General features: G+C 37.4%; 1 protein-coding gene across 1 annotated transcript in view; it reads right to left on the minus strand.

Moving 5' to 3' along the window:
- Positions 1-822: 822 nt before the first annotated feature.
- The window catches only part of tst (superkiller complex helicase subunit twister), a 50,751-nt gene continuing 26,351 nt past the window's right edge, over positions 823-25,222 (minus strand). The window contains exons 12-18 of the mRNA XM_069825620.1: positions 23,296-23,576; positions 20,186-20,601; positions 16,521-16,740; positions 12,750-12,900; positions 9,997-10,175; positions 6,525-6,668; positions 823-1,239 (exon numbers count right to left, since the gene is read on the minus strand). Coding sequence (XP_069681721.1) covers positions 973-1,239; positions 6,525-6,668; positions 9,997-10,175; positions 12,750-12,900; positions 16,521-16,740; positions 20,186-20,601; positions 23,296-23,576 — 1,658 coding nt within the window. The 3' untranslated portion in view covers positions 823-972. The remainder of the gene's footprint in view (positions 1,240-6,524; positions 6,669-9,996; positions 10,176-12,749; positions 12,901-16,520; positions 16,741-20,185; positions 20,602-23,295; positions 23,577-25,222) is intronic.

Raw genomic sequence — 25,222 nt, forward strand, 5'->3', positions numbered from 1 at the left:
GAGAGGGTTAAGACGATTACTTACATATTTGTTGACATTAACTTCGACGGTCAACATGGACACGGAGCATTTGATTTGTATTGTGGAATGTTGCCGTATGCAACTGATGAAAACAAATACCCTGCTTATGACTTTCCCGCGCAAAACACAGTTCGAAAGAAGTTATGGTAGACCGGCATCTGTTGCTACGACGTTCAAGTTACACTGTACACGTTCTCAAGTTCAGATTGAACGCCTTGATTAATAGGCAACTTCTCTGACACAAAAGCTGAAACTCGCTTCAAATCGCTGACTCATCAACAGTGACGTTATGACACACTTTGAAATGAACACCCAGTATACAAATGAACCAGCAAAAATTAAGCCAAAAAAAAAAGTAGACTGGAACAAGCGTGATAATGCAGGATAAAGGCAAAAGCATTTTCTAATCTCTCTTCTACAGTTCAGTTACAAAATGTCAACATTTAATGAACGTCCCTACACTGTCAACAATCGGTGAATAATTCAGTGCAATGTCTGATCCAACTGGTGTCAGTTATTTAGAATTAAATCGTAGTTCACCATTATGAAGACTTACATCAAATGAAAGGACTTATAAAAATAATTTATAAACAATTTAATTTTGTGTGCTTTTCTTCCATATTTAAGAAGAAAAGGGACAAATGGAGGAGCTTGGTATTTGTGGAATAAGCATTTTCTTTTTACAAATAATTATTTAGCCGTCTAAAAAATACAACTACTCTCAGAAGAAAATATGTTTCTCCTCTTCTTTGAAGAATTCAACTGGATTTAAGGGAATTACAAATAACAAGAATGGTTAACTTATGTTTTCAATATTTTTAGATATAATATATATTTTTTTTCCTTTTCAATATACAAATCAGTCAGTCACTCTGCTCACTCGATTGACAGTATTGATTTTACAGGATTAGTGAGTAGGAACAGGGGACTATCAAGCAATCCCAGATTACTTCACTCATCTCCTACAGGTAGGAGTCGCTCATCCTCCTCGAACCTGGCCCTCAGCTGGTTGTTCTCTTCACTGGTGTACAGGCTGGCTGCAAAAACGATGTCCCGCTTGATGGCATCAGACGCTTCCTGCATCTTCTCCTTCAGGATGGGGTTGCCTATCACGTGTGCTGCATTCTTTACATCTCGCAGTGTCTCATTCAGTTGCTGGATGCATCGTACAATGATACCTTCTTGGACGTCAGTGAGCTCCATAATTTCCGAAAATGGCTACAAATATGTAAGATAATGTAATAAAATCATGACTGCGAAGAACATGAACTTCGTCACAGGAAGACATGTAACAGACATCAATTCAACTATACACACATGGATGCAGCAGTAATTGAGGAGCGTTTTCACAAAACTCGTTATCTACATTTTTTTCGATTTTGAGGTTTTAGCGTATCCTTATGTTTTTGGGTCAGGAGAATCCAATGGTGCTATCAGAATTAAGCTAAAGTTGGTAAGTATATCAGTAAATTGATATTGAAATAAAAGAGATTTTTCAAAACTTGGTATCTACAGTTGTGTATTTTAGAAAAGAGTTGTCTTGAAAAAAAAGAAGATTTTGTAGATAACGAGTTTTGTGAAAACGCCCCTCAATTACAAATACAGTATTTTATCAGTTGCAGCCTGACATAATGGTTCATAAAGCTCCAAGTGTACAAGGTACTTTGTAAGTGGACAATCATTTTTTTTGTCCAATGGCAGGGCCCTTAAATTGCTATTATTCGCCCTAACTGTATGAGCAGATGTCACTAGTGCTGAGATGCAAAGACCATTTAGTTTGTCAGAGACCATCCAGAGTGCACTATATGCAGTGAGTCCACATTATATCGTAATGAATGACGGTGATTATGAAGAATTTTTTTAATTTTAGTAGGTTATTTTACGACGTTTTATTAACATATTAGGTTATTTAGCATCTGAATGAGATGAAGGTGATAATGCCAGTGAAATGAATCCGGGATCCAACACCGAAAGTTACCCAGCATTTGCTCATATTGCGTTGAGGGAAAACCCTGGAAAAAACCTCAACCAGGTAACTTGCCCCGACCGGGAATCGAACCCGGGCCATCTGGTTTCATGGCTAGACGCGCTAACCGTTACTCCACAGGTGTGGACAATATGAAGAATTGTTGGGAGGTCTCAGAGGAACTGGAGTACCTGAAGAAACACCGGTGTTGCCTGGACCATGGGTTTGTCTCCAACAAAAGTTATACATTCAGGTTGGAGTAGAATTTGAATCCAGGCCCTCTGGCTTATAACCCTAGCACATTAGCACTGAGTCAATTCTACAATTGAAGCATTGGACTGAATAACAGTCTAAGTTACAATCTGCTAACTGTGCAGGAGGAACAAAAATGTTACATAGTAATTCTGCTCATAAATTTCCTATCGGAACATAGACTGTTATTCCATCAATATATTTTGTACACTCAGCAAATTATACGTGTGTATGTTATTGAATATCATATTACACATCAGTTTGTAACATTTTTAACTCCACAGAAATTCTACTGGGGAATACAGACAAACAGTTTTATACAATGAGAATATTATAACTCTACAAATAAATAACTCCACAGAAATGAAGGGTACAAGGGAATAACGATCAAGATCCATTTTAGAAAGTTTCGAGAAAAACGAATTTAAAGTTTAAGCACTTAATACTTTGTTATGTGTGTATTTAATAGAAATTGACGTAGTGGAATGTCAAGAACGATGATTTCTTATTACTAGCTAGGCCACATGATAGTACTTCCTTTCCACTATAAGATAGCATTATTAACTAAATTTCGATTTTTGATGGACCTTGATCGTTTTTCCCGTGTACCCTTCAAATGGTATTGGGGATTACAGATAATAAACAGTTTTATACAATCAGGTAAAAAAGGTAAAGGTATCCCCGTAACATGCCATGAAGGCACTTGGGGGGCATGGAGGTAGAGCCCCATGCTTTCCATGACCTCGGCACTAGAATGAGGTGGTGTGGTCGGCACCACGCTCTGACTGCCTTTTACCCCCAGGAAAGACCGGTACTCAATTTTATAGGAGGCTGAGTGAACCTCGGGGCCGTTCTGAAAGTTTGGCAACGAGAAAAAATCCTGTCACCACCTGGGATCGAACCCCAGACCTTCCAGTCAGTAGCCAGCTGCTCTACCAACTGAGCTACCCGGCCGCCCTTATACTATCAGAATGTAATGAAATATACAAAATCAATAAAAAGGTTAAATTATGAACAAAATGATTATGATATTTATTTGTAAAAATGTTATAGATGAATATGAATTAACACTTGCACTTAATGTCATATTATTATGAATAAACATGAATTAACACCATGTAATTCATTAAAGTTGCACTCAATGTCATATTATGATTAAACATACATTGATAAAATAATAAGACTATTATTAGAAAATAACTGCAGTATTGAGATGTAGGGACACCATTAATGAAAGTTGTAACAGGAACAAACGAAAAACAAATTAATATTTCAGTTGAGAAATTGTTGGGGGATGGAATTTGAACCACTGTCCTGAATATTCAGTATCCATCCCAACAGATGGCTTATCTGTTAAGTAAAAGTTTTATTAATAATGAAAGCAATAACAATCACAGTTTTTAAACCCTGACTGTAAGAGAGTAATACATTTTAAACAGCTTCTTTCTGGCATCAAGAACAAGCTGTGAGCACATCTCCTGAAACGAAATGCCGTGACAGAATTGTAAGATAAATTATAATGGCAAAAAACAACAAAGACCACTAGGTAAAGTGTAAATTAAAATACATCTAATAAAATACTGCAAAATAACAGACAGGAACTTACATTACTTGGGGGATTTTTCGCACCAACTTGCGACTTCGTCTTCCTTGTTGTATACTTAAGACCATTATCCCTCACCATTTCGTAACACATCTTTCCACTTATTAATATTACTTTATCTAGATCCTTTTCTTAGATTTATTTAGCCAGTCAGTATCTACCATAGAAATCGTCACTGTCTTGCAGTCGTCTATTTTACGTAATAAACCAACTGAAATGTGATATACAGAGTTCCAGTGCCCAGTCCTCGTAAACAGAACAAACTCCCGATACAATGTAATCAACAGAATACTCTAGAAGTAAATAGTGACATAGACTGTTGCTCCAACCAAAAAATTCATCGTTGTAACTCATGTAGAAGCGCTGTGACAGCTGTGTAAGATTCTATAGAGCAGGCATGTCAAAACCCTGCACATTGTGCAGTCGCGCACATTGTGCAGTAGTCTCTGTGCGATGTGCACTTTCTATTCCCCTACCTGGAGGGAGTGAATCGTCTTGGAGGGGAACGCGACAGGGCTATACAGACCTGCAACAGCATATCAGCTTTTCTTTCAGTAACTCAGTTTCAGTACGGGCACTGATTTGGCTGTCTGTGAATGAGTTATGATAAATAAAGTGAGGAGTTCACAGATAACGAAGAAGGGAAATTATGAATCATATAACATAATTGTTATAATGTTTTCCTCAGCCAACAATAATTATTTTAAAATGAAAGGTTTTGATCAGCCCATGTCGAGGTAATAGTGTTGTGACAGTTTAGATCAGATTAGTAAAGTTAATCAGTACTCTCACGGCAAAACGAACTTGACATTGGCGTTGTTTTAGAGTCTCTACTAACACAGCCATCAAAGATTAGACGACTTACGACTTTCATTTCATAAGCTGGTAAGTGATGAGAATATAGTGAGGAATACATTAAGGCTCTTGAGGTTGTAAGCAACTATTTGCAAGGCGGAAAAATTTTCTGGAAAAATATATAATGGCAAATTTTCTGTCTCACGTCACTATATTATGCTAATATACTTACATTAATAAATCTTTAAACCTGAAATAAATAGAATATCGTCGCTTCACAGCTTGTGAACTACACTTTTAATTTGTTTCATAACACTTCCAACTTGTCGATACTTGCTCTCAACGTTTTCTAGATAAACTATATGTGAATTTAAATTCTAAGATTAATTTATATCATTTATTAATATTAATGTTAATTTATATTGACATACAGCAAGGAAATTATTTCAGTGTAAAAACTTCACAATGTCCTACTGCATGTAATTAATTGGGAGTATATTTTCTTTAACATTTGTGTACCAATGGTCCCAATAAATAATAATGCTTGACGAACAATGAAAGAATAGGGTCTATTATATAAAATAATTAGTACCTACTACGTAAAATGAAATACTGTGTTCGTTTTTTGTTGTTTCGAAATTACTGCAATATTCTTTTTCTTCAAATACTATATAAAAATCATTTTAATAAATTATGCTTTACAAACCGCTACTTTGTGAAGTATAACTGAGCAAGCCTAAAGTTTCTTGTATTGCAATTGTCAAATATAGATACTGATAATAACAATGTTTTTTTCCTAGGTTGCAAGGGACAGTGAAGTGCATTCCATAACCTCTCCTATCCAAAACCCAACCTCAACCTGCTCGTGGTGCAACCTGCTTTTACAGATGAGGCTCTGGGGACCGAGTATTGGCGGTATAACCACACCATCAGAAATAGAGGAAATGCTATTTCATCTCTTACGCTGGCCTGCCACAGCGTAGAAATGTTCCACAAGTGGTGCTTGTGAGAAAGGTCGGTGGACTCTAAAACTCCTCCCGGCCAGGTCCGATGGACCCATTAACCAACGACAGGTGTGGCCCTCCAGTCATACTGGGGGTTTACGTGAGTGGGTGATGTAACCACCATTACAAACAAAAAATTGGTGCCCACTTAAAAAAACGGTTACACTTATGCTATTTAACCGATTATTTGGCCAAACACTTGAATAAAATAGGAATTTACACAAACCCAAATTGCCCTCTATGCAACAAAGAAGAAGAAATGATTGAAGATCATCTCATAACCTGTGAAGTTCTATCTGATGGATCCACCACAGAGAAATATTGGAGAGCAAGAACGCTAATGGCTTCGTTGCCAAAGCCCGGCATTAGATAACAACAACAACATGTTTTTTTCGTTCTGCTAAGTGTATTTATAATGTCCAAATGCCTATTTAATCCAACCCTAGAAGCGCAGAATAGATTATTGTACACCCCTCCAGCTAAGAACTGGTAAGAGCAACCCTTGAATGATGCAGTCCGCACAGACCGGCAATCCGCACACATAACTGCACATTCATAGTCTGATTTCTGACATGCCTGCTATAGAGCATTATTCCATTAAAAATTCGATTTTGAAAAATTGTAACATAAACTGTTATTCGGCCCAATGCTTCAATTGCAGAAAAATGTATTTCATAAATTGGTATTATATTTTTCTTGTTTCACAGCTAACACAATTGCTACTTTTTTTTTTAATAAAGATTTTTAGATTATTTACTAGGATCTACCTAATATTCACATTAATCTTTTTTACTCAAAGCGACCCTGCAGCAAACTTTGCAAGTGCTAGTACGACTGTGTATAAATACAATGATACATGCAAGTGTCACTTTTGAATGCTCACCTTCTTGAGGGCCCACTGATACACAACGTGTACCAGGCCGAAGTTGAGTTTCTCGAACTCTTCATTGGAGTCCTGCTGCCCCACACCACACTCCTGTTCCGTAAACTTCAGCGTTTCTGCTACTTCCATTATTTCTTGTATGCCCTGCAATTACAGTACCCATGACCATCACATTTCTACATACAGAGTGGCAGGGAAGCAGAAGCAGTAGCAGTAGCAGTAGCAGTAGTAGTAGTAGTAGTAGTAGTAGTAGTAGTAGTAGTAGTACTTACTGGCTTTTAAGGAACCCGCAGGTTCATTGCCACCCTCACATAAGCCCGCCATTGGTCCCTATCCTGAGCAATATTAATCCAGTCTCTACCATCATATCCTACCTCCCTCAAATCCATTTTAATATTATCTTCCCACCTACGCCTCGGCCTCCCCAAAGGTCTTTTTCCCTCCGGCCTCCCAACTAACACTCTATATGCATTTCTGGTTTCGCCCATACGTGCTACATGTCCTGCCCATCTCAAACGTCTGGATTTTATGTTCCTAATTATGTCAGGTGAAGAACACAATGCGTGAAGCTCTCAGTTGTGTAACTTTCTCCATTCTCCTGTAACTTCATCCCTCTTAGCCCCAAATATTTTCCTAAGAACCTTATTCTCAAACACCCTTAATCTCTGTTCCTCTCTCAAAGTGAGAGTCCAAGTTTCACAACCATACAGAACAGCCGGTAATATAACTGTTTTATAAATTCTAACTTTCAGATTTTTTGACAGAAGACTAGATGACAAAAGCTTCTCAACCGAATAATAACAGGCACATCCCATATTTATTCTGTGTTTAATTTCTTCCCGAGTGTCATTTATATTTGTTACTGTTGCTGCAAGATATTTGAATTTTTCCACCTCTTCGAAAGATAAATCTCCAATTTTTATAGTTCCATTTCGTACAATATTCTGGTCACGAGACATAATCATATACTTAGTCTTTTCGGGATTTACTTCCAACCCTATCGCTTTACTTGCTTCAACTAGAACTTTCGCGTTTTCCCTAATCGTTTGTGGATTTTCTCCTAGCATATTCACGTCATCCGCATAGACAAGAAGCTGATGTAACCCATTCAACTCCAAACCCTGTCTATTATCCTGAACTTTCCTAATGGCATATTCTAGAGCGAAGTCAAAAAGTAAAGGTGATAGTGCATCTCCCTGCTTTAGCCCGCAGTGAATTGGAAAAGCATCAGATAGAAACTGGCATATACGGACTCTGCTGTAAGTTTCACTAAGACACATTTTAATTAATCGAACTAGTTTCTTGGGAATACCAAATTCAATAAGAATATTATATAAAACTTCTCTCCTAACCGAGTCATACGTCTTTTAGTAGTAGTAGTGGGTCATCCATATATGCAGCACTGAGCTGAGGTGGGGTCCCACTTGGCTGATAAGCTATCACTTCCCGCCAGCCGGGCAATAATACGAGAGTCCGATGTTTAGCAAGCTAGAGTGACTGTCTAATGCACTTTAAAAGTTATGTATTCACCCATGTCACTAAAGGAGATGCTGGAACTGCCTGCCTTCGTTTTCAACACATTTCTGGCATCTTGCACCACCGCATATTTATAGGGTTTTAACTTAAGTAACTTCGTAGCCCCTTGTATGGAACCCTAAGAAATTCCCATTTGCTGAGAAAGACAGCTAAAAGATTTTTTAGAGGAATTTTCCAAGCGTTGTCCGATGTCATCAAGAGTTTCTTCTCTGAGCACTGTACGTCGCCTTCTTCGCTTTTTATCAAGAACACTTCCCATTTCACAAAGTTTATTAACTACTCTATGAATCGTCCCACAACTTGGGACTCGAACACCTGAGAAATTCTCTTGAAATAATCTCCTGGCAGCACAAGTGGATTCTGTACGGACATACAAATCGCAAATAAACACCCCATGTGGAATAGAATAATTAGTATATTATTTTAATGTACCGAAGTACATATGATATTTTCATGCAGATATTCTGCGTCATCATACGATGAAAGAGTAATGGAACAGAGAAAAATTCTCTTCGGCACCGGGATTTGAGCTCTACGTGCTGATGCTTTATCCACTAAGCCACACAGGATACCCATCCCGGTGTCGGACAGAATCATCTCAGTTTAAGTTCCAACTCTTGGGTTCCCTCTAGTGGCCGCCCTCTGCGCTACGTCATATATGTCTATGAACGTAGGACTGAAGTCCACACCAAGAGTTGGAACTTAAACTGAGACGATTCTGTCCAACACCGGGATGGGTATCCGGTGTGGCTTAGTGGATAAAGCATCAGCACGTAGAGTTGAAAACCCAGGTTCAAATCCCAGTGCCGGAGAGAATTTTTCTCCGTTCCATTACTCTTTCATCATATGATGACGCAGAATATCTGCATGGAAATATCATATGTACTTCGGTACATTAAAATAATATATATGATATGCGTAAATCACTTCGTGATTTAAGACGGCGCTTATTCTGTCGGATCCCGGCCAACTAGTCACTCATAACGAGTGCACCTCAGCACATGTGTGGACTTCAGTCCTACATTCATAGACATCTATGACGTAGTGCAGAGGGCGGCCACTAGAGGGAACCCAAGAGTTGAAACTTAAACTGAGACGATTCTGTCCGACACCGGGATGGGTATCTGGTGTGGCTTAGTGGTTAAAGCATCAGCACGTAGAGCTGAAAACCTGGGTTCAAATCCCGGTGCCGGAGAGAATTTTTCTCCGTTCCATTACTCTTTCATAGTAGAATAATTAGGCCTATTATTTGCCATTACTCTCACTTCACTTCACTTCACGTGTTGCTCTCACTGAAACACAGAACAAACTGCGTTGCGATATCCTGAATAAACCAGTTATCCCACAGACTACTCCCCTTCCACCCGCACAAACGCATTGCTGTTATCGGCAGCTCCAGTTACGAGATAACATATGGATGACTCAGAAGTAGTAGTGGTAGTGGTGGTGGTAGAAGTAGTAGTATATAAAGTAGTTTATGCTATGTTTATCTTATTAAAGGGTTGCAACAAGAACAAAGTATTGTAAACAATTAAATTTGCTGAATATAATTTTTTTCGTTTACAAACCAAGATATGACGTTTACAATTTTTTTAAATCATACACATGAGCATAATCTCTAACCAATTCTTAAATAAAACAAATTAATTGTTAAATCCATAAAATGGTTTTTCCAAATTGAAAAAAAACATTCTTAATAGCAATAATGGCCGATCTAAGAATCTCTTCTAGTTGGCCACAGTGAGGTCCAGGATTACTCCGGATTTAGACTTTTGTTTAAATGCTTACTGATTTCATCAGCATGTATATATTATACCTTTTAATTTACATTTTTTCCAGTTTCCTAAAAACAGTGTGACTGCATATTATTAATTTTTTTTTCAGTCAGCATATGTAGCACACGAGCTCACCCATTACAGCAACAATAACACAATACCTTCATAAGCGTTTCTGTGAGTTCACTCTCAGATTCCGTCCTCTGCTGGAACACGAGGCAGGAGAGCAAAGCAGCGATCTCAGCTGGCTGCTTGTTAGTCAGGATGTCCCGCAGGACTATCTCCGTTATCATCAGCTCATGGTTGCCCATCTCACATGCTACACGTCCTTTCAGTTTCACTGTTGACAAAATATAGCATCCTCAATGGACGAACTTAAAAAATATGAAATCTAACTTTTTGTAAAAAAAAAAAAAACGCGTACTTTTGTTTTACTAATGCTATCAGGGGTCTGTTCGATAAAGCTAAAATTACTATTTACTAGCGACAGACTATTAAATAAGTGGAAAAACAGTCATTTCCGTTGCATAAATCCTTATCGGTAAATTTGTCACAGCAACTGACAAACACTAGTAATTACTAACAGTTTAATTTCTTTTACCAACGAATTGTTGCATAAAAATTTGTTATTTGTAAAATAGTTAGAATCGCGAGCACGTTTCTTTACCAATCCTTTGTTCTCGGTAAACTTTCTTGAAAGTGTGGAAATAACATCTTTAATGTATTTGAAAACTTGCAGCACATTGTCTGGAGAAAAAGACCTAACTCAAAAATACTGGAGAGCAAGAGCGCTAATGGATTCATTGCCAGATGCCAGGCATTAAACAACAAAAACATTAATCTTAGCATGTAGGCTTTCACAAGCGGTTCTAGTTGAAATGGAGCTTCCAGGCTAAGATGCCGTGGTCTAATGGTGTAGATATTCCCAGACGTTTCGTCTACTACTGCAGCAGACATCTTCAGTGGTTAGGTATCCTAGGTCGAAGTCTTCTAGGGGTACCTGTGGCAACTGATACCCTGACTGGTTGCCTGTCCTTATTTATAGAGCTGGGGATTGGCCTTGGTGTTCCGTTGTTGCGGCGGTCTGCACCTGCTGGATCTCGGTGGCCTTGGGCTGGTCGTGGTGTACCGTTGTCATGGTGGACAGCACTCGCTGGATCTCGGTTTCCATATGTCGTACCATCATTGTGTATAGGTTTAGTACGAGTCCATTTCAGGACAGGATGCCAGCAGAAAACTTCGACCTAGGATGTCTGCCGCAGTAGTAGACGAAACGTCTGGGAATATCTACACCAGTAGACCATGGCACCTTAGCCCAGAAGCTCCATTTCAACAAAAAAATTTTTAATGCAATATGATTTCATCTTCAAGCAGTGACAATGAAAAAGAATTCATACATAGGCGGAGGAGAACATTTAGGCCAAGAATAAGTACTAATTTTAAAAAGTTTCAGTTTAAAGAAAGATTTCTCTCGTCAAAAATTAAATTTGAAATATTGCTTGCTACTGCAAAGCCTTCTTTACATCCTGCAACATGATTTTACCTATAACCAAGAAAAGGCTATTTTAATAGTAATCAAACACCTTATTTAAAAAATAATTAAAAATTAATAGCCTAATAATAATAATATTAATCTGAAAGAAAAAAGTGAATATATACCATAGCTCTCTTCCTAAAGTTTGACGAAAATGTCGTTCATGTATATTTCCAATTGGTACCAACAGTACCAGACCAATTGATTTAGTACCTATGTGGAGATGTTACCATTTATTGTGATTTTACTTCCTTCGTCAAATTGAAAGAAAACTGTCTAAATATTTTATCGTTCTCTTCTCTTACTTTATCAAGAAACATGACGCAAAGATCGTATCTTAAAAATTTCTGTATACACTTTTTGAAGGTACGTTTCTTACACCATGTAATCCGAAACGCCCCTTAAAACTCTTCAAATGAATCCATTTGTCAAAATTTACGAACGAGGAACAAGTTCTGTTTGATTGTTCTGTACTTAATACATCAAGTTTATTACACATAAGATTAATAAAAATTTGTGTGATCAAAAATATGGATTACCCAACAAATTTAATTTATATAGAGTCCAAAGTATTAACTATTGAAGAAATTTATAAATATACTGTTATTTACTAACTTAGAACTTACAAATAAAACATAAATTTAAATGACATGAATATCATACTCGAAGACAAAAGCCTACTTTCCCATTGAATGAGCCTAAATATCATATAAAACATGGTGCTAGTTTTGACCCAAGACTTTATAATAAAATTATAAATCAATTTTCAAATTTACAAAATTTCTGTTGATTATATTCACGTTTTTATTGAAAATCACTCGCTTCTGACTGATTGTCAATTTATATTAAATTGTGTTTTCTTTTTTCTCTTTCTATTTCTTCTTGTGTGTTACTTGCCGGTCTGAATTAAGTTAATTAGTGTATTTAGTAAACTGCTTTTGTAAATTTTATGTTATATTATTAGCTAAGACCACACTGTACACGAACCTGGCTCTTACGGTAGTGGCTAGAAACATTTTTCGTTGTATACTTTTGAATCGCATTCACTTTGCTTACTAGCTAAAATAAAATAAAAATTGTGCACATGTTTAACATGCAACAATACAGCTATCACTGTCCCTGTGAATCCAAAATTAGTCAAGGTCACACAAGAGTTGCGAGGGAGCATGTAGTATTTTACACAGTTCAAGGTATGTGTATGTAAATTTTCTTGATTAACTATATATAAATATAGATTTTATTAACAAAAATTTCGGGCCTCTTGTCAGCGAATCACTTTGTATATATTATATTCTTAATATTCAGATATTACTGAAGTACAATTTCGGTAAATCTGAAATATCGTGTAAATACAAAGAAATGTAAAATGTTGCTCCTCACCTGCTTTCTTTGAATCTATGTAATCCAGCCGCTGGAGTACGATGACTCTGTTTTCGAACTCTGGATACAAAGACAAGCTTTTCAAAGACTTATTGAACTGCAAGGTCTTCTTTTGCTCTTCCAGCTGCTTATGTTGGAACACATCCTCAAACTGGACAAGCAACATTTTTAGTCAGTGGAGTGTCTGTAATAATGCAATGATCTAACGCAGCTATTTTCAACTGGTGTGCTGTTGCACACTGCTGCGAATGATCTGCTGGTGTGTCACGAGAAAATGAAAACAGTAAAGGTAACCACAGCAAACATTGTAAAATAATGAAAAAAAGAATAAAAAAGTGAGTCCAGAAGATCAACTTTCAGCGAACACAGTACAAATCAACATTCAGTCAATACAGTGTAGGTGTGTGAGTGGCAGAGAAGAAAATGACTGATGTGCAGCTAGGATTGCCAGATCAGTGAAGTTAGGATATCATACCAGCCTTAAAAAATGTTATATTTTACTTGTCTTAATAAAAGAATCGTACATTAAATACCTTTGCAAAACACGTAATAATATTGTATGTTTTCATATTTCCTAAATAACAAATTAAGAAAATAGGCATAATACCATAATTATCACACTAATATTGCATTAAATATAATCTTCTCTTATTAAATTTCACATTTCTTTTCCTCTCATTAAAATTCACATTCCTATCATAAACTTCAGAGAAAACTACAAAAAACTGTCTTAATTCTACTTGTGAATAATCTGTATTTTGTTTCTCTTCTCAACCTTTTTTGTTCCATGCTGCGCCCTTCCACCATTCTTCATATTATTATTCCCCCACACCCCACACTGACTAAAAAATAAAGGTAATGCCAATTCCCACAACAAAAAGTAAAACACTTCAGCAGAAATTGCTAGTGCAATGCAAATTTCAGAAGACATGCTAAAAAAATGCACTGTATTCGGAACCAATATAATAAAGAAGGGTTAAAAATTAATAATGTTCCTAATACTCCAAAAAAGTTCTTATACCGTAACATTAGGGCCTATTCATCCCTTTTATCGCAGTTCTCGAAGGAGATCTTAACTTCAAATTTTTCTGTATCTTTTACATTTTGTAATTTAACATTTTATTCTCCATTTTATAATTAAAGGAGGTGATAAGCTATCACTTGAGTTTCGTAATCTGAAAGTCTAATGCGAACATAATTATAAAATGTATGGAGATGCAAAGCTGCAGTCAAACTGCAGCTGAAAAAGTAGCGCCTTGTGTGTGAACAGACTTGCAACCTTCAGTTGCTACTTTTGCAGTGCTCGGATTACGCAGCACGAAAAGTAAATTGCAGTGCACTACTTTTGGCTTACGTGTGAACACAACATGCAACTATTGCAGCTGCAGTAAAAAAGTTGCGCAGCAAAACTAGCGCCATGTGACCATACCTTTACTGCATAGGCTATACATTATCTATGTCAGTCTTAAGCAAGTTGCAGAGGAAGTCGGTTCGCTTTGTGCAAGTCAGGAGATAGTAATGTGTAGTAGAGGCGTTAACCTGTGTAAACCGGTGAATAAGTGTGTGTAATAGTGAAATGGAGGACAGTACAGTGAAACAAGACCTAATGGAAATGAAGGAGAACATGGCAGAGCTAAGGAAGAAGATGGAAGAAATTCAACTGGAAAACGAAATTATGAAAAGCAAATGGGATCAATTTGAAGAGGAAAAGAGGAGAAAAAAACTTGTTATTTTTCGGTATAGAAGAAAAAGATAGAGAACAGAGTATCGATACATATGAGAAGATATTAGGAGTGTGTTGGGAGTGTTTTGGTATGGACGTGAGCGATGGACAAGTACAGGAAGCATTTAGAATAGGAAAAAAGCAAATACAAAATTCAGAACATGCTAGGCCAATATTAGTAAAATTTAAGAATGTGGTTACGAAGGAGAGGATTATGAAGAATAGAAGAATGCTAGGGAACACAACGATCAGAATAGATGACGACTGGAGCTACGAAGTGAGAAGTAGAAGAAGAGTTCTAATCCCGTTTCTTAAAGCAGCACGTAATAATGGACAATTCGCGAAACTCATCAAGGACAAAATTAAGATAAACAATTTGGTTTTTAGTGTAGAGGAGTGCTTGGTAACATTAAAGGAACCAATCGTAGGCTCAGAAGAAAAGGAAAGGAACAGAAAAATTTTGAAAGAAAAAATCAAGAATATCGTAGCTAAAGGCGAGGTTAGTGACACAAGTATGGTGAGTGTACGCGAGAAAAATGCAAACGTGTCAAACTCAGTGACGATTGCCAGAAAGCAGTTAGTGACGTCAACTGATGAAGAAACAGGAGTGACGCGAACTGGCATTCAACAAGCTCAGCAGAACAAGACCTCAATGCAAGGGAATGGAAATAGTGGACATCAGATGGGAGCAATTCCGAAGCCGGTGAAGGAACTAAGATCTAAATCGAGGCTGACGAGAAGCAGAGTAATGCAAGTAGGAGATAGTTCAGGGAGCAGTGATGAAGGAAGAGGGGAAAACAAGGTGAAAAAACAGTATGACTTAAGAAAATGGTGTGGAGGGGAAATAAATCGTGAGAGAAGAAAACTAAGATCTAGAAAGTAGCAATGTGGAAAAGTGAGTAGTGAAAAGTGCAAATAATTAGAGATGTAGAGTGAGGGGAAATCTGTCATACAGGAGGGGGTTATAGTATTTTTGGTATAATGATGGGTTACGAGTAAAATAGGGGAAGAATTGATGACAGACAAAAAAAGACTAGTGGAAGAATTGCAATAAGAAATTTTAACAAAGTAATGTCCTAATTGACTTGTACGGTGAGACGGCACTGTATGCTAATATTGTGAAGTGCTGCCTCACCGAAAGGTATATTGCTTAAAGACAAATATATACATTCATTCATACATTATCTACAGTATGTAAATCCTCAAAATTCCCTCCTGTTTGAAAACCACATAGATTATATGAGTGTGCTATGGGATTTTAAATTAGCCTACACCTTTAGTTTGCCACATGTTGAAAAACGTTGATCTACTTAATACAAAGTAAAGCATCTTTATATTATTCACTGCAGCATCTATTTACTGTTTGAAGGACATCATCGCGAAACACTATGGTTTTAATCTTCTGGGGCATAGATTGCTAGTGATGAATGACGTAGTGAAAGTTCCCTCTCCGTTATACTATGATACTCATATGGGTGTCATAAATGCTGGCTAACAAGTTGACATCATTAGCATAGAAACATTTGAATATTTTATCAAATGACCGTAATCATTTCAGAATGTCACTTCATATGAACAAAAAATATATTGAATGTCCTTTATTATTACTTATTTTATCACAGACCTATACTCTCCATTTGCAAACCGAAACAAAAATAAAACATTCAAACCAATATAACTGCAGTTTCATTCCCGAAACTGAATGATGTGCCGTATTTCATCATGTAATCGTCGCCATCCCATAATGGTCGCACCCTATATTTTCACTCGGAAAAAAAAAAAGCATTAAAAATTCGGCGATTATGCACTGAAATACGATATTCTACATGCAAGTGTATCCCTCAAACTGTGCAGAATATTTTTATTCCAACTTTTATCGAGGATGAAAGTGGAGGGATACATAAAGAAAAAGGAGACAGAAAATTCTTCACTGCCTACAAGTGGCAGAATTGTAATCTGTCACTGTTTCCTTGCATTATGTTATTCTAACAGCACTAACCTGACACTAACAACTTTAACACTAGAATCAACAAGATATGAACTCTTACTAGCTGTTCGAAATTGGCGATGTTGACACTAGAGCAGTCATTCAACTTCTTCTCAAGCAAATCCAGCTGCTTCAGGTCCTCCAGGATGCCCTCCTTGCTCAATTTGATGTCTTTAGTAGGACTCACGAAGTCTAAAGGAACTGTCTCCGACACCACATTCTGGGTGAACTCAGTCAGCTTCTGGACAGCCTGGCTGCACGTCTGTCCAGGAGGACAGTCCCTAATGGCGAAGCAATGAGTAAAATAATTTTATTCACCTTCATCATCATTATCAGCACCACTATCATCAACATATACGAGGCGCATCCAGAAAGTAAGTTTCCCTATTTAAAAAAAAAAGAACAAACACTTTCAGGAAAACATTTATTGGCAACAGGTACAGCAGTGTTTCAGCTATTTTTCAACATAGCCACCATCAGAATTGAGACACTTGTCGTATCGTGGGATCAACTTTTATATCCCTCTGTCATAGAACTCTGCCACCTGTGAATGGAACCAGCGTGTGACAGACGTCTTCAGCTCTTCGTCGTTGCCAAAACGCTCACCGGAGGACAGGAATTTCCTGAGGTGCAAGAAAACGTGAAAATCGCTGGGAGCAAGATCAGGACTGTAGGGTGGCTGATCAAACAACTCCCAGCCAAATTCCGTCAAAACAGCTGCTGTGAGCCGAGCCGTATGTGGACGAGCATTGTCATGGAGGAGCACAACACCTGCAGTAAGCATTCCACGCCTCTTGTTTTGAATGGCACGTCGCAATTTTCGCAGTGTTTCACAATAACGGTCAGCGTTTATTGTTTCACCTCTTGGAAGGAAGTCAATGAGCAGAATGCCCTTCCTGTCCCAGAACACCGTGCACATCACTTTCCGTACCGACAGCATCTGTTTGAATTTCATCCTGACCGGAGATCCACTATGCCGCCAATGCATAGACTGCTGCTTGGTTTCCGGGGTGAAGTGCGAAATCCAAGTCTCATTGCCCATGACGATCCTGTCGAGGAACTCTTCTCCGTCATCGTGCGACTATTGCAGAAATGTCAATGTGTTTGGGTGTCAGGTTTTTCGGCACCCACCTGGCACACACTTTTTTGAACAGCAGATGCTTAGTGACAATCTCATGCAACAAGGATCACGATATCTGCGGAAAATGGCTGCTCAGCTCCATAATCGTGAAGCGATGGTTCTCCATGGTGCACTGCCGCACCAGCTCAACATGATCATCATTGATGAGGGATGGTCGCCCACTGCCCTCTTCATCATGGACCTTCGGAAAACTGTCTATACCAGCTGCTTAATCATGATGTTCGGGCCATAGACCTGACCTGACAGAGCTGCCGATGAATTTCAATTGGCGCAATGCTTTGTGCATTAAAGAACATTATCAACGACCGAACCTCGCAGACGGTGGGAGAAGGAATAAGAGCTTCCATTTCAGACCATTGCTGCCATGCTACTGGACCTGTCCGGCTGGCATATGATTGATACGTTATAGATCTGTTACGCATGCGCAATTGACATGGCTAATTACGTTTACTTTTAAGGGGAAACTTACTTTCTGGATGCGCCTCGTATATTACCAACATAATCGTTATCTTAGAAACATTTTCCATATATTTTGGCCAAATATTATTTCAAAAGAAAAGCTGTCAGGAAAAGCAGAAAAAGAACAGATTGATACCAAATAAAGAGGGGAAAGTGGAGATATACTGAATATTTTGCATCAAGATGAAGACGTAGTTGAAAGGCGAACTCCTAAGGTCGAAGGAAATGAGCAGATCAAAAAAGTCATGGAAGAGGGGCAATACAGAGGGGGGGGGGGGGAAACGAGCTGAAAGTCCTAGCCCGAAACTGGGTTCACTGGTGTTGCTTTATTGAAACCCTATGCTCTGTCAAGAGGGAAAGGACATTATGATAATAGTCTTACCACCATCCTCGTCATCATCCTTACATTCAAAACCTTGGAATAGACATATTAAGCATTAGGGTGAAGAAAAAGAAGGAAATTGTGATAGACAACAGAAAGGATGATTAAATATGCTGAAATAATTAAATTAGAAGTCTAGAAAAGAAAAAAGGAAGAGAAAAGACCTTAGGGGAAAGGGGAAGAAGAAGTAGAAGAGGAAAAAGAGAACAACAAGAGGAGGAATAGGAGGAGAAAGAGCATAGTATGAAAGATGAGAAAGAGGCAGAAAAAGAACGAGACAGAGGAAAAAACATGAAAAGCTGGAAGAAGAAAAATAACAAAAAGAGTAAGAGAAAAAAATGAAAAGAAGAAAGAAGAAAAAGCATAAGAGAAAAAAACACGAAAAGCAGGAAGAAGGAAAAGGACAAGAAGAAAAGAGAAAAAACGCAAAAAGGAGGAAGAAGAAAAAGAATAACAAGAGCAGAAACAGAAAAAACACGAAGAGAAGGAAGAAGGAAAAGGATAACAAGAGGAGGAAGAGAAAAAAACACGAAAAGGAGGAAGAAGAGGAAAAAGAGAAAAAAAAACGAAAAGGAAGAAGAAAAATAAAACAAGAAGAGAAAGAGAAAAACCACGAAGAGGAGGAAGAAGGAAAAGAATAACAGGAGTAAAAAGGTATAAGTATCCCATTAACATCCCATGAAGGCACTTGGGGGGCATGGAGGTAGAGCCCCATGCTTTCCATGACCTTGGCAATAGAATGAGGTGGTGTGGTCAGCACCACGCTCTGACCGCCTTTTACCCCCGGGAAATAACTGGTACTCAATTTTATAGGAGGCTGAGTGAACCTCGGGGCCATTCTGAAAGTTTGGCAATGAGAAAAAATTCTGTCACCACCTGGGATCGAACCCCAGACCTTCCAGTCCGTAGCCAGCTGCTCTACCAACTGAGCTACCTGGCCACCGAATAACAAGAGTAGAAAGAGAAAAAAACATGAAAAGGAGGAAGAAAAAGGATAACAAGAAAAGAAAGAAAAACACGAAAAGAATAACAAGAGGAGAAAGAGAAAAAACACGAAGCAGAGGAAGAAGGAAAAGGATAACAGGAGTAAAAAGGTATAAGTATCCCATTAACATCCCATGAAGGCACTTGGGGGGCATGGAGGTAGAGCCCCATGCTTTCCATGACCTTGGCAATAGAATGAGGTGGTGTGGTCAGCACCACGCTCTGACCGCCTTTTACCCCCGGGAAATAACTGGTACTCAATTTTATAGGAGGCTGAGTGAACCTCGGGGCCATTCTGAAAGTTTGGCAATGAGAAAAAATTCTGTCACCACCTGGGATCGAACCCCAGACCTTCCAGTCCGTAGCCAGCTGCTCTACCAACTGAGCTACCTGGCCACCGAATAACAAGAGTAGAAAGAGAAAAAAACATGAAAAGGAGGAAGAAAAAGGATAACAAGAAAAGAAAGAAAAACACGAAAAGAATAACAAGAGGAGAAAGAGAAAAAACACGAAGCAGAGGAAGAAGGAAAAGGATAACAAGAGGAAGAGGAAAAGAAGAAAGAGGACATGTACAAGAAAGAATATAATGGAAAACAACAGAGAAATACCAACAAGAGTTGAAAGAGAAAAAAGAATAGGCGAATGAACAGGAAGAGAAACAAAGGGAATAATAAAAGGAAGGGAAAATATATAACGAGAGAAGACAAAATGTAAAAGAGAAGAAGAAAAAGGATAATGAAGCACTGGAGAAGCTGCTGACCTGAACCTGGGTATCTGCCTCTTGTCCCAATCCTGGTAAACCAGGTTGGTGTCCAGGTTGATCTTGTGCTTGACGATGTCCAGTATGTCCTCAGCCTTGATCGTGATCACAGTGTGCCCACCAAGGCCGTCAGGCACGAACAGTTTTCTCTTTTTGACCAGGCCCAGCATCTTGTACCACAGGGGGCTGCGCTGCTCCTCTCTGGCCGGTGCTGTGACAGATAACTCAATGTCCTCTTCGAAGCCGCGATACCTGGCCTCACTGTTGCACAGCACTAGTACCTTGTACACCTTCTTGCCAGAGTCAGCGGCCTGTAGCAGCAACCCCAGCTTATTCACATGCTCCTGGTGGCTCACCAGCAGAACACGACCCGGCATCAGCTCTTTCGAGCACTTTGGGTGCGACAGCATGTGCTCCTACACAACATTCATAAATCAAGTTTTCAAATCCTCAGCAGCAGCTCATGAGCAAAATCAACATGCAGTCAGAATCGTTTTAGAGGTTTACTTAAAACTTCGTTTAATTATACATTTTTTTTTTTTTTTTTTTCCACATCATTATCTATACTAGAATGAAAATACTTTTGTACAGGGAAAACGTACCTGATCTTCAGAGGTTTAACTTTATTATATTCCCTTAAAGTGGGTACATATTTAATATAATCAAACCTGTATGTACATAGAATTATTCCCATTCAGAAACAACTTTGTAAACTAAAAAAACTCCAAAAGGAAATAACATTTCAATGGATACCTAATCATTGTGGTATACCTGGAAACGAGAAAGTCAGTAACATTGCAAAACAGGCAACATATTTGCAACCAAGACCTCTTCAAGTGATATCTCTATCCAACGTCTTTGCTTCAGTAAACTCTCATTTTACAAACCTATAAATCGACAATTGGTTCTCTTCTGACAAAGGAAACATTTTACAGTCCATACAAAAGAAACCAAATGACCTGGAAATGTACAAAAACTTGCCCAGACATGTTCAAACTTTTTAACAAGAGCCAGAAGAGGCCATATTGTCACACAAGTATACCTACACCGATTTCACATTTCTGATAATCCTACCTGTCTGTGGTGTAATAATCATGATGAAGATCTGGAACACATTTTTCTATACTGTCCATCCATAAACCACAAAAGAAGTAAATTAAAATCATCAGTACCAGTTGCACAAGACATAGCCCTGCAGTATATATTGACTACACGCCAACTCTGGCTACCAGCAACAGGCATCTATAATGAACACCGATCAAAATACCCCTCATTTCTCGTGAAAAACGAGAACTGAAAAGACTATAGTGGACCTTATGTTGTCAGCAAACAGCTGGATACATTAAGAAGATTAATTGATTACAGCTGGTTAAACACTCCATAAAACTTCAACGATCAATAATTTAAAAAGCATACATCTGCTTTAACTACTTATTGTTTGTGTTTTAGTTTCGACATAGAACTATGTCTTTATCCTTGCTAAGTATGGGTGGTGGGGGACTACTTCGAAGGTGGTGGTGGCAAGATTTAAATAGGTAACTATCAATATTTATACAGGCCCAGTAAAGATACGTTTTGATGGCACTATGGATTATCATTTGAAGCAATGAAATGAAAACTGGAATTTTTAGAACTTTCACTGTTTACCACATTCATGCTGGGTTGCAAGAAAGCATTTATAGGTTCGTTAAACGCTATTGGTCCTATAACTGTCCATTTAGCGTCAGTAAGCGTTGCAAGAACGACCTTTAAAGCTATTGGTTCGTTAAAGCACTCTGTAAACTACAGGTCGAAAATCGGAGCTGTAAACTGTTAACGAATCGTTAACCGTCATATTGTACGTATATTTCTTGTTTTTGTATCTGACAGTATTAAGTAATTTCGTGGATATGTTATCATCACAAACAGGTAAGTAAAGTGTAATATACATATCACAATGAACTCTAGATTCATGTGTGTATAGGAAATTTTTGTGAATAAAACAATTTTATTACTATTATAGAATCGTCTGACGTAGAGGTTATGTTTGATATGGTACATCTACCAAAACCAAGAATACTGAGATACAGATCGAATCCTCTAGAAGAATACGATAATATTGATTTTAAGGTTAAATTTAGATTATTGAAAGACACATTCATGGCTCTCTTGCATGAAATAGGGCATCATATTGGAAAACAAATCGCATCCAATAAGACAATATCAGCAAGTAACAGCTGTTGATTATCTTGCGCTATTACGTAATAGGAGCATTTCAGAATGTGATAGTGGATCACATTCATGTTTATAAATCTACAGTTTGTAGAATAATAAGATGTTTGACTGCATTGCAAGAATGAGAGAACAATACATTACTATGCCTCAAGGAAATTTTGTACAAACAGTAAAATAGGATTTCTTCTCAATTTGCCATTTTCCCTACGTTATTGGTGCATAGACTGTAGCCATATGAAAATTCAAAGCCCTAGTGGACACTTGAATGAGATGTACCGAAACACGATGGGTTACTTCTCTATCAATCTGTACCAAGAATCGTTACATGTTGGCCTGGGGCAGTATTTGATGCCTGTCTTCTACGTGCAAAGTTTAAAAACAATGACTATCCAAAAACATAATATTACCATAGCGACACGCACGTATAATAAGGGAATTATTTGCGCCGGCTACGATGGTTCTGCCATTTTGAATCTTTTTCCGTTTAAAGATGGAATAGCTAACAGATCGTTAAATATCACATTTGCAACGACCTATACTTTAAAGACTGGAATAGTTTAAAGGTCCGTTACTTAACGAGAGAATAGCAATTTATGGAACAGGTTTCTTGCAACCCAGCATCAGTCCTCAATTATTCTGTTAATACAACATGCAGATGATTAATAACTCACACTGTAAGACCTTCAAAAGAAAAGCTATGGAATAATGTGGCAAAAACATACAAGTTTTCATCGTATTTTTATGTAAACCATTATTTTAAGACTTATGAATAATGTACACAGGCAAGCGCACACATGCATTCAAGCATATAGACACAGATACAGGTATATATTCATATCGAATACACATTATTAGATACAAAATAATATTTAACAAATAATTGTCGAGTGACATACCCTGACATCAATCCACAGCCTGAGGTATTTTATAGCTATGTCGTAAAACTCTGAAAGTGGCTTCCAGTGGATACCTTGCTGCTGGGGGTTATCTGACATTTCCTTTATCTTTTCTTCTACTTGTTTTAGTTCCTTCTCGTACACTTTTTGGTGGCTTAAGTGTCCAATTTCTTTGAACGAATGTGACATCATGCCCTCCACTGATATCTTCTCCACTCGGAAGAGATTCAAGATCATTGAGTATGTCAGTCGGAATTTAGATTCCAACTTCGTTGGTTTACCTATGCAAAAAAAAAAAAAATATATATATATATATATATATATATATATATATATATATATATAATAGGTAACATTAAACTTATGTGAGACCAGTAAATAGAGTGAAAACACAAAAGAGTTTGACAAATGTAATACGAGGAAAAACATTACTCATTCAAGTTGCTTGAGACACACCTGACATAACCATTTGAAGCAATAAAATACATATTCCTTTAGTTCTTACATTATATGACATCCTATTTTGTTAATTTAAATATCTTTCATTTTGAATCTTGCGTACACTACTTTTAACACTTGAATATAATTAATTGATTAACTAGTGGACTTACTAGTGTTAATTATGTAAGATTTGTCCGGCTTACAGCTGTTTCAGTGCTTCACGCACCATAAATATCTTTATAAATTATATCAACATTTAAAAAGAGAAATTAATGTTTCCCACCTGAAAGTCTAACATTAAAGGATAACCTCCTGAACTATTTTCCAATTGATCATAATTGATACTTAACTCAGGACATTAAAAAATCAGAAACTGACACAGTAACTACGAAAACTTTAGCATTACAAACTACTGAATCAAGTTAGCCGAACAAAGAATGGTTATAGATCTACATGGATACAGATGGATCTTTTATCAAATCATACAGCAAGAGTTGGTGGAACATGCACTCTTTTCTCCTTTTACCACATAGCAGATCAGAACACTAATTTTGATGGAGAAATTGCTGTCATTTGTAGACCTTTACAGAATTTATTGCATAGAATAAAAATTTTCCAAAATGCTGTATTGTCAGATTCATGAGCAGCCAAACAGGAGATAGTTCCACCACAATCTTCAAAAAGTGTTTAATTTATAGACTGCAGATAAATGAAACACCACTTAAGTTAAACATACTCAATAAAAAGATTACCCTACAGTGGATCCCCTCTCACTGTAGTATAAGGGGCAATTAAATTTCTTGATTAAAAATGAAGGTGCCATTATTCTACACAATTATAACCAAAGTATTTCGTTCTAGCCTGTAAAATAATTAATTAATTTTTTTTAGCGCCTGTCTCAATCTATGCTCTATGAAAGTTCACATGGATGTCTCTGTAGGATTCAAAATGGGAATCCCCCCCCCCCCATCTATATTTGAGTTACAGTAATGTAAATAAAATTAATGAGCACACTTAAAATTTCCATGCCGATTATTATTGACAGCATGCTGAATATAATAGTAAAATTTCTTAAGTAATTTTTACACAAGGAGATAAAAGAAATTTGTATTATTATTATTATTATTTAGTCACTATCTGAAGACAGGTCTAACTTTCACAAGTGATACCAAAAGCACCACTTATGAGGCAACTAGGCCAGGAGATAATGGGGTAAGATGGCCAGTTCCTTTCCCCCTGTATTGCACACATCCACAATTAGCTACATGTTACACTAATCAGATTTCAGATGCATACAAACAATTGTTCTTCCCTTGACACATATCATTATTATTTATTTATTTATTTACTTTTTTGCGTATGGAATACTTTTAAAAAAGCACAAAATGCTCAAAATATGTATGTATACTATTTACATGCCAAATAATGTGTGCTAAAAATGAAAACTGTAGGTCCAATATTTTAAAATTTTCCAGTTTCACTTATG

Source organism: Periplaneta americana, chromosome 5 (genome assembly GCF_040183065.1).
Source record: "Periplaneta americana isolate PAMFEO1 chromosome 5, P.americana_PAMFEO1_priV1, whole genome shotgun sequence".
NCBI lineage: Eukaryota > Metazoa > Arthropoda > Insecta > Blattodea > Blattidae > Periplaneta > Periplaneta americana.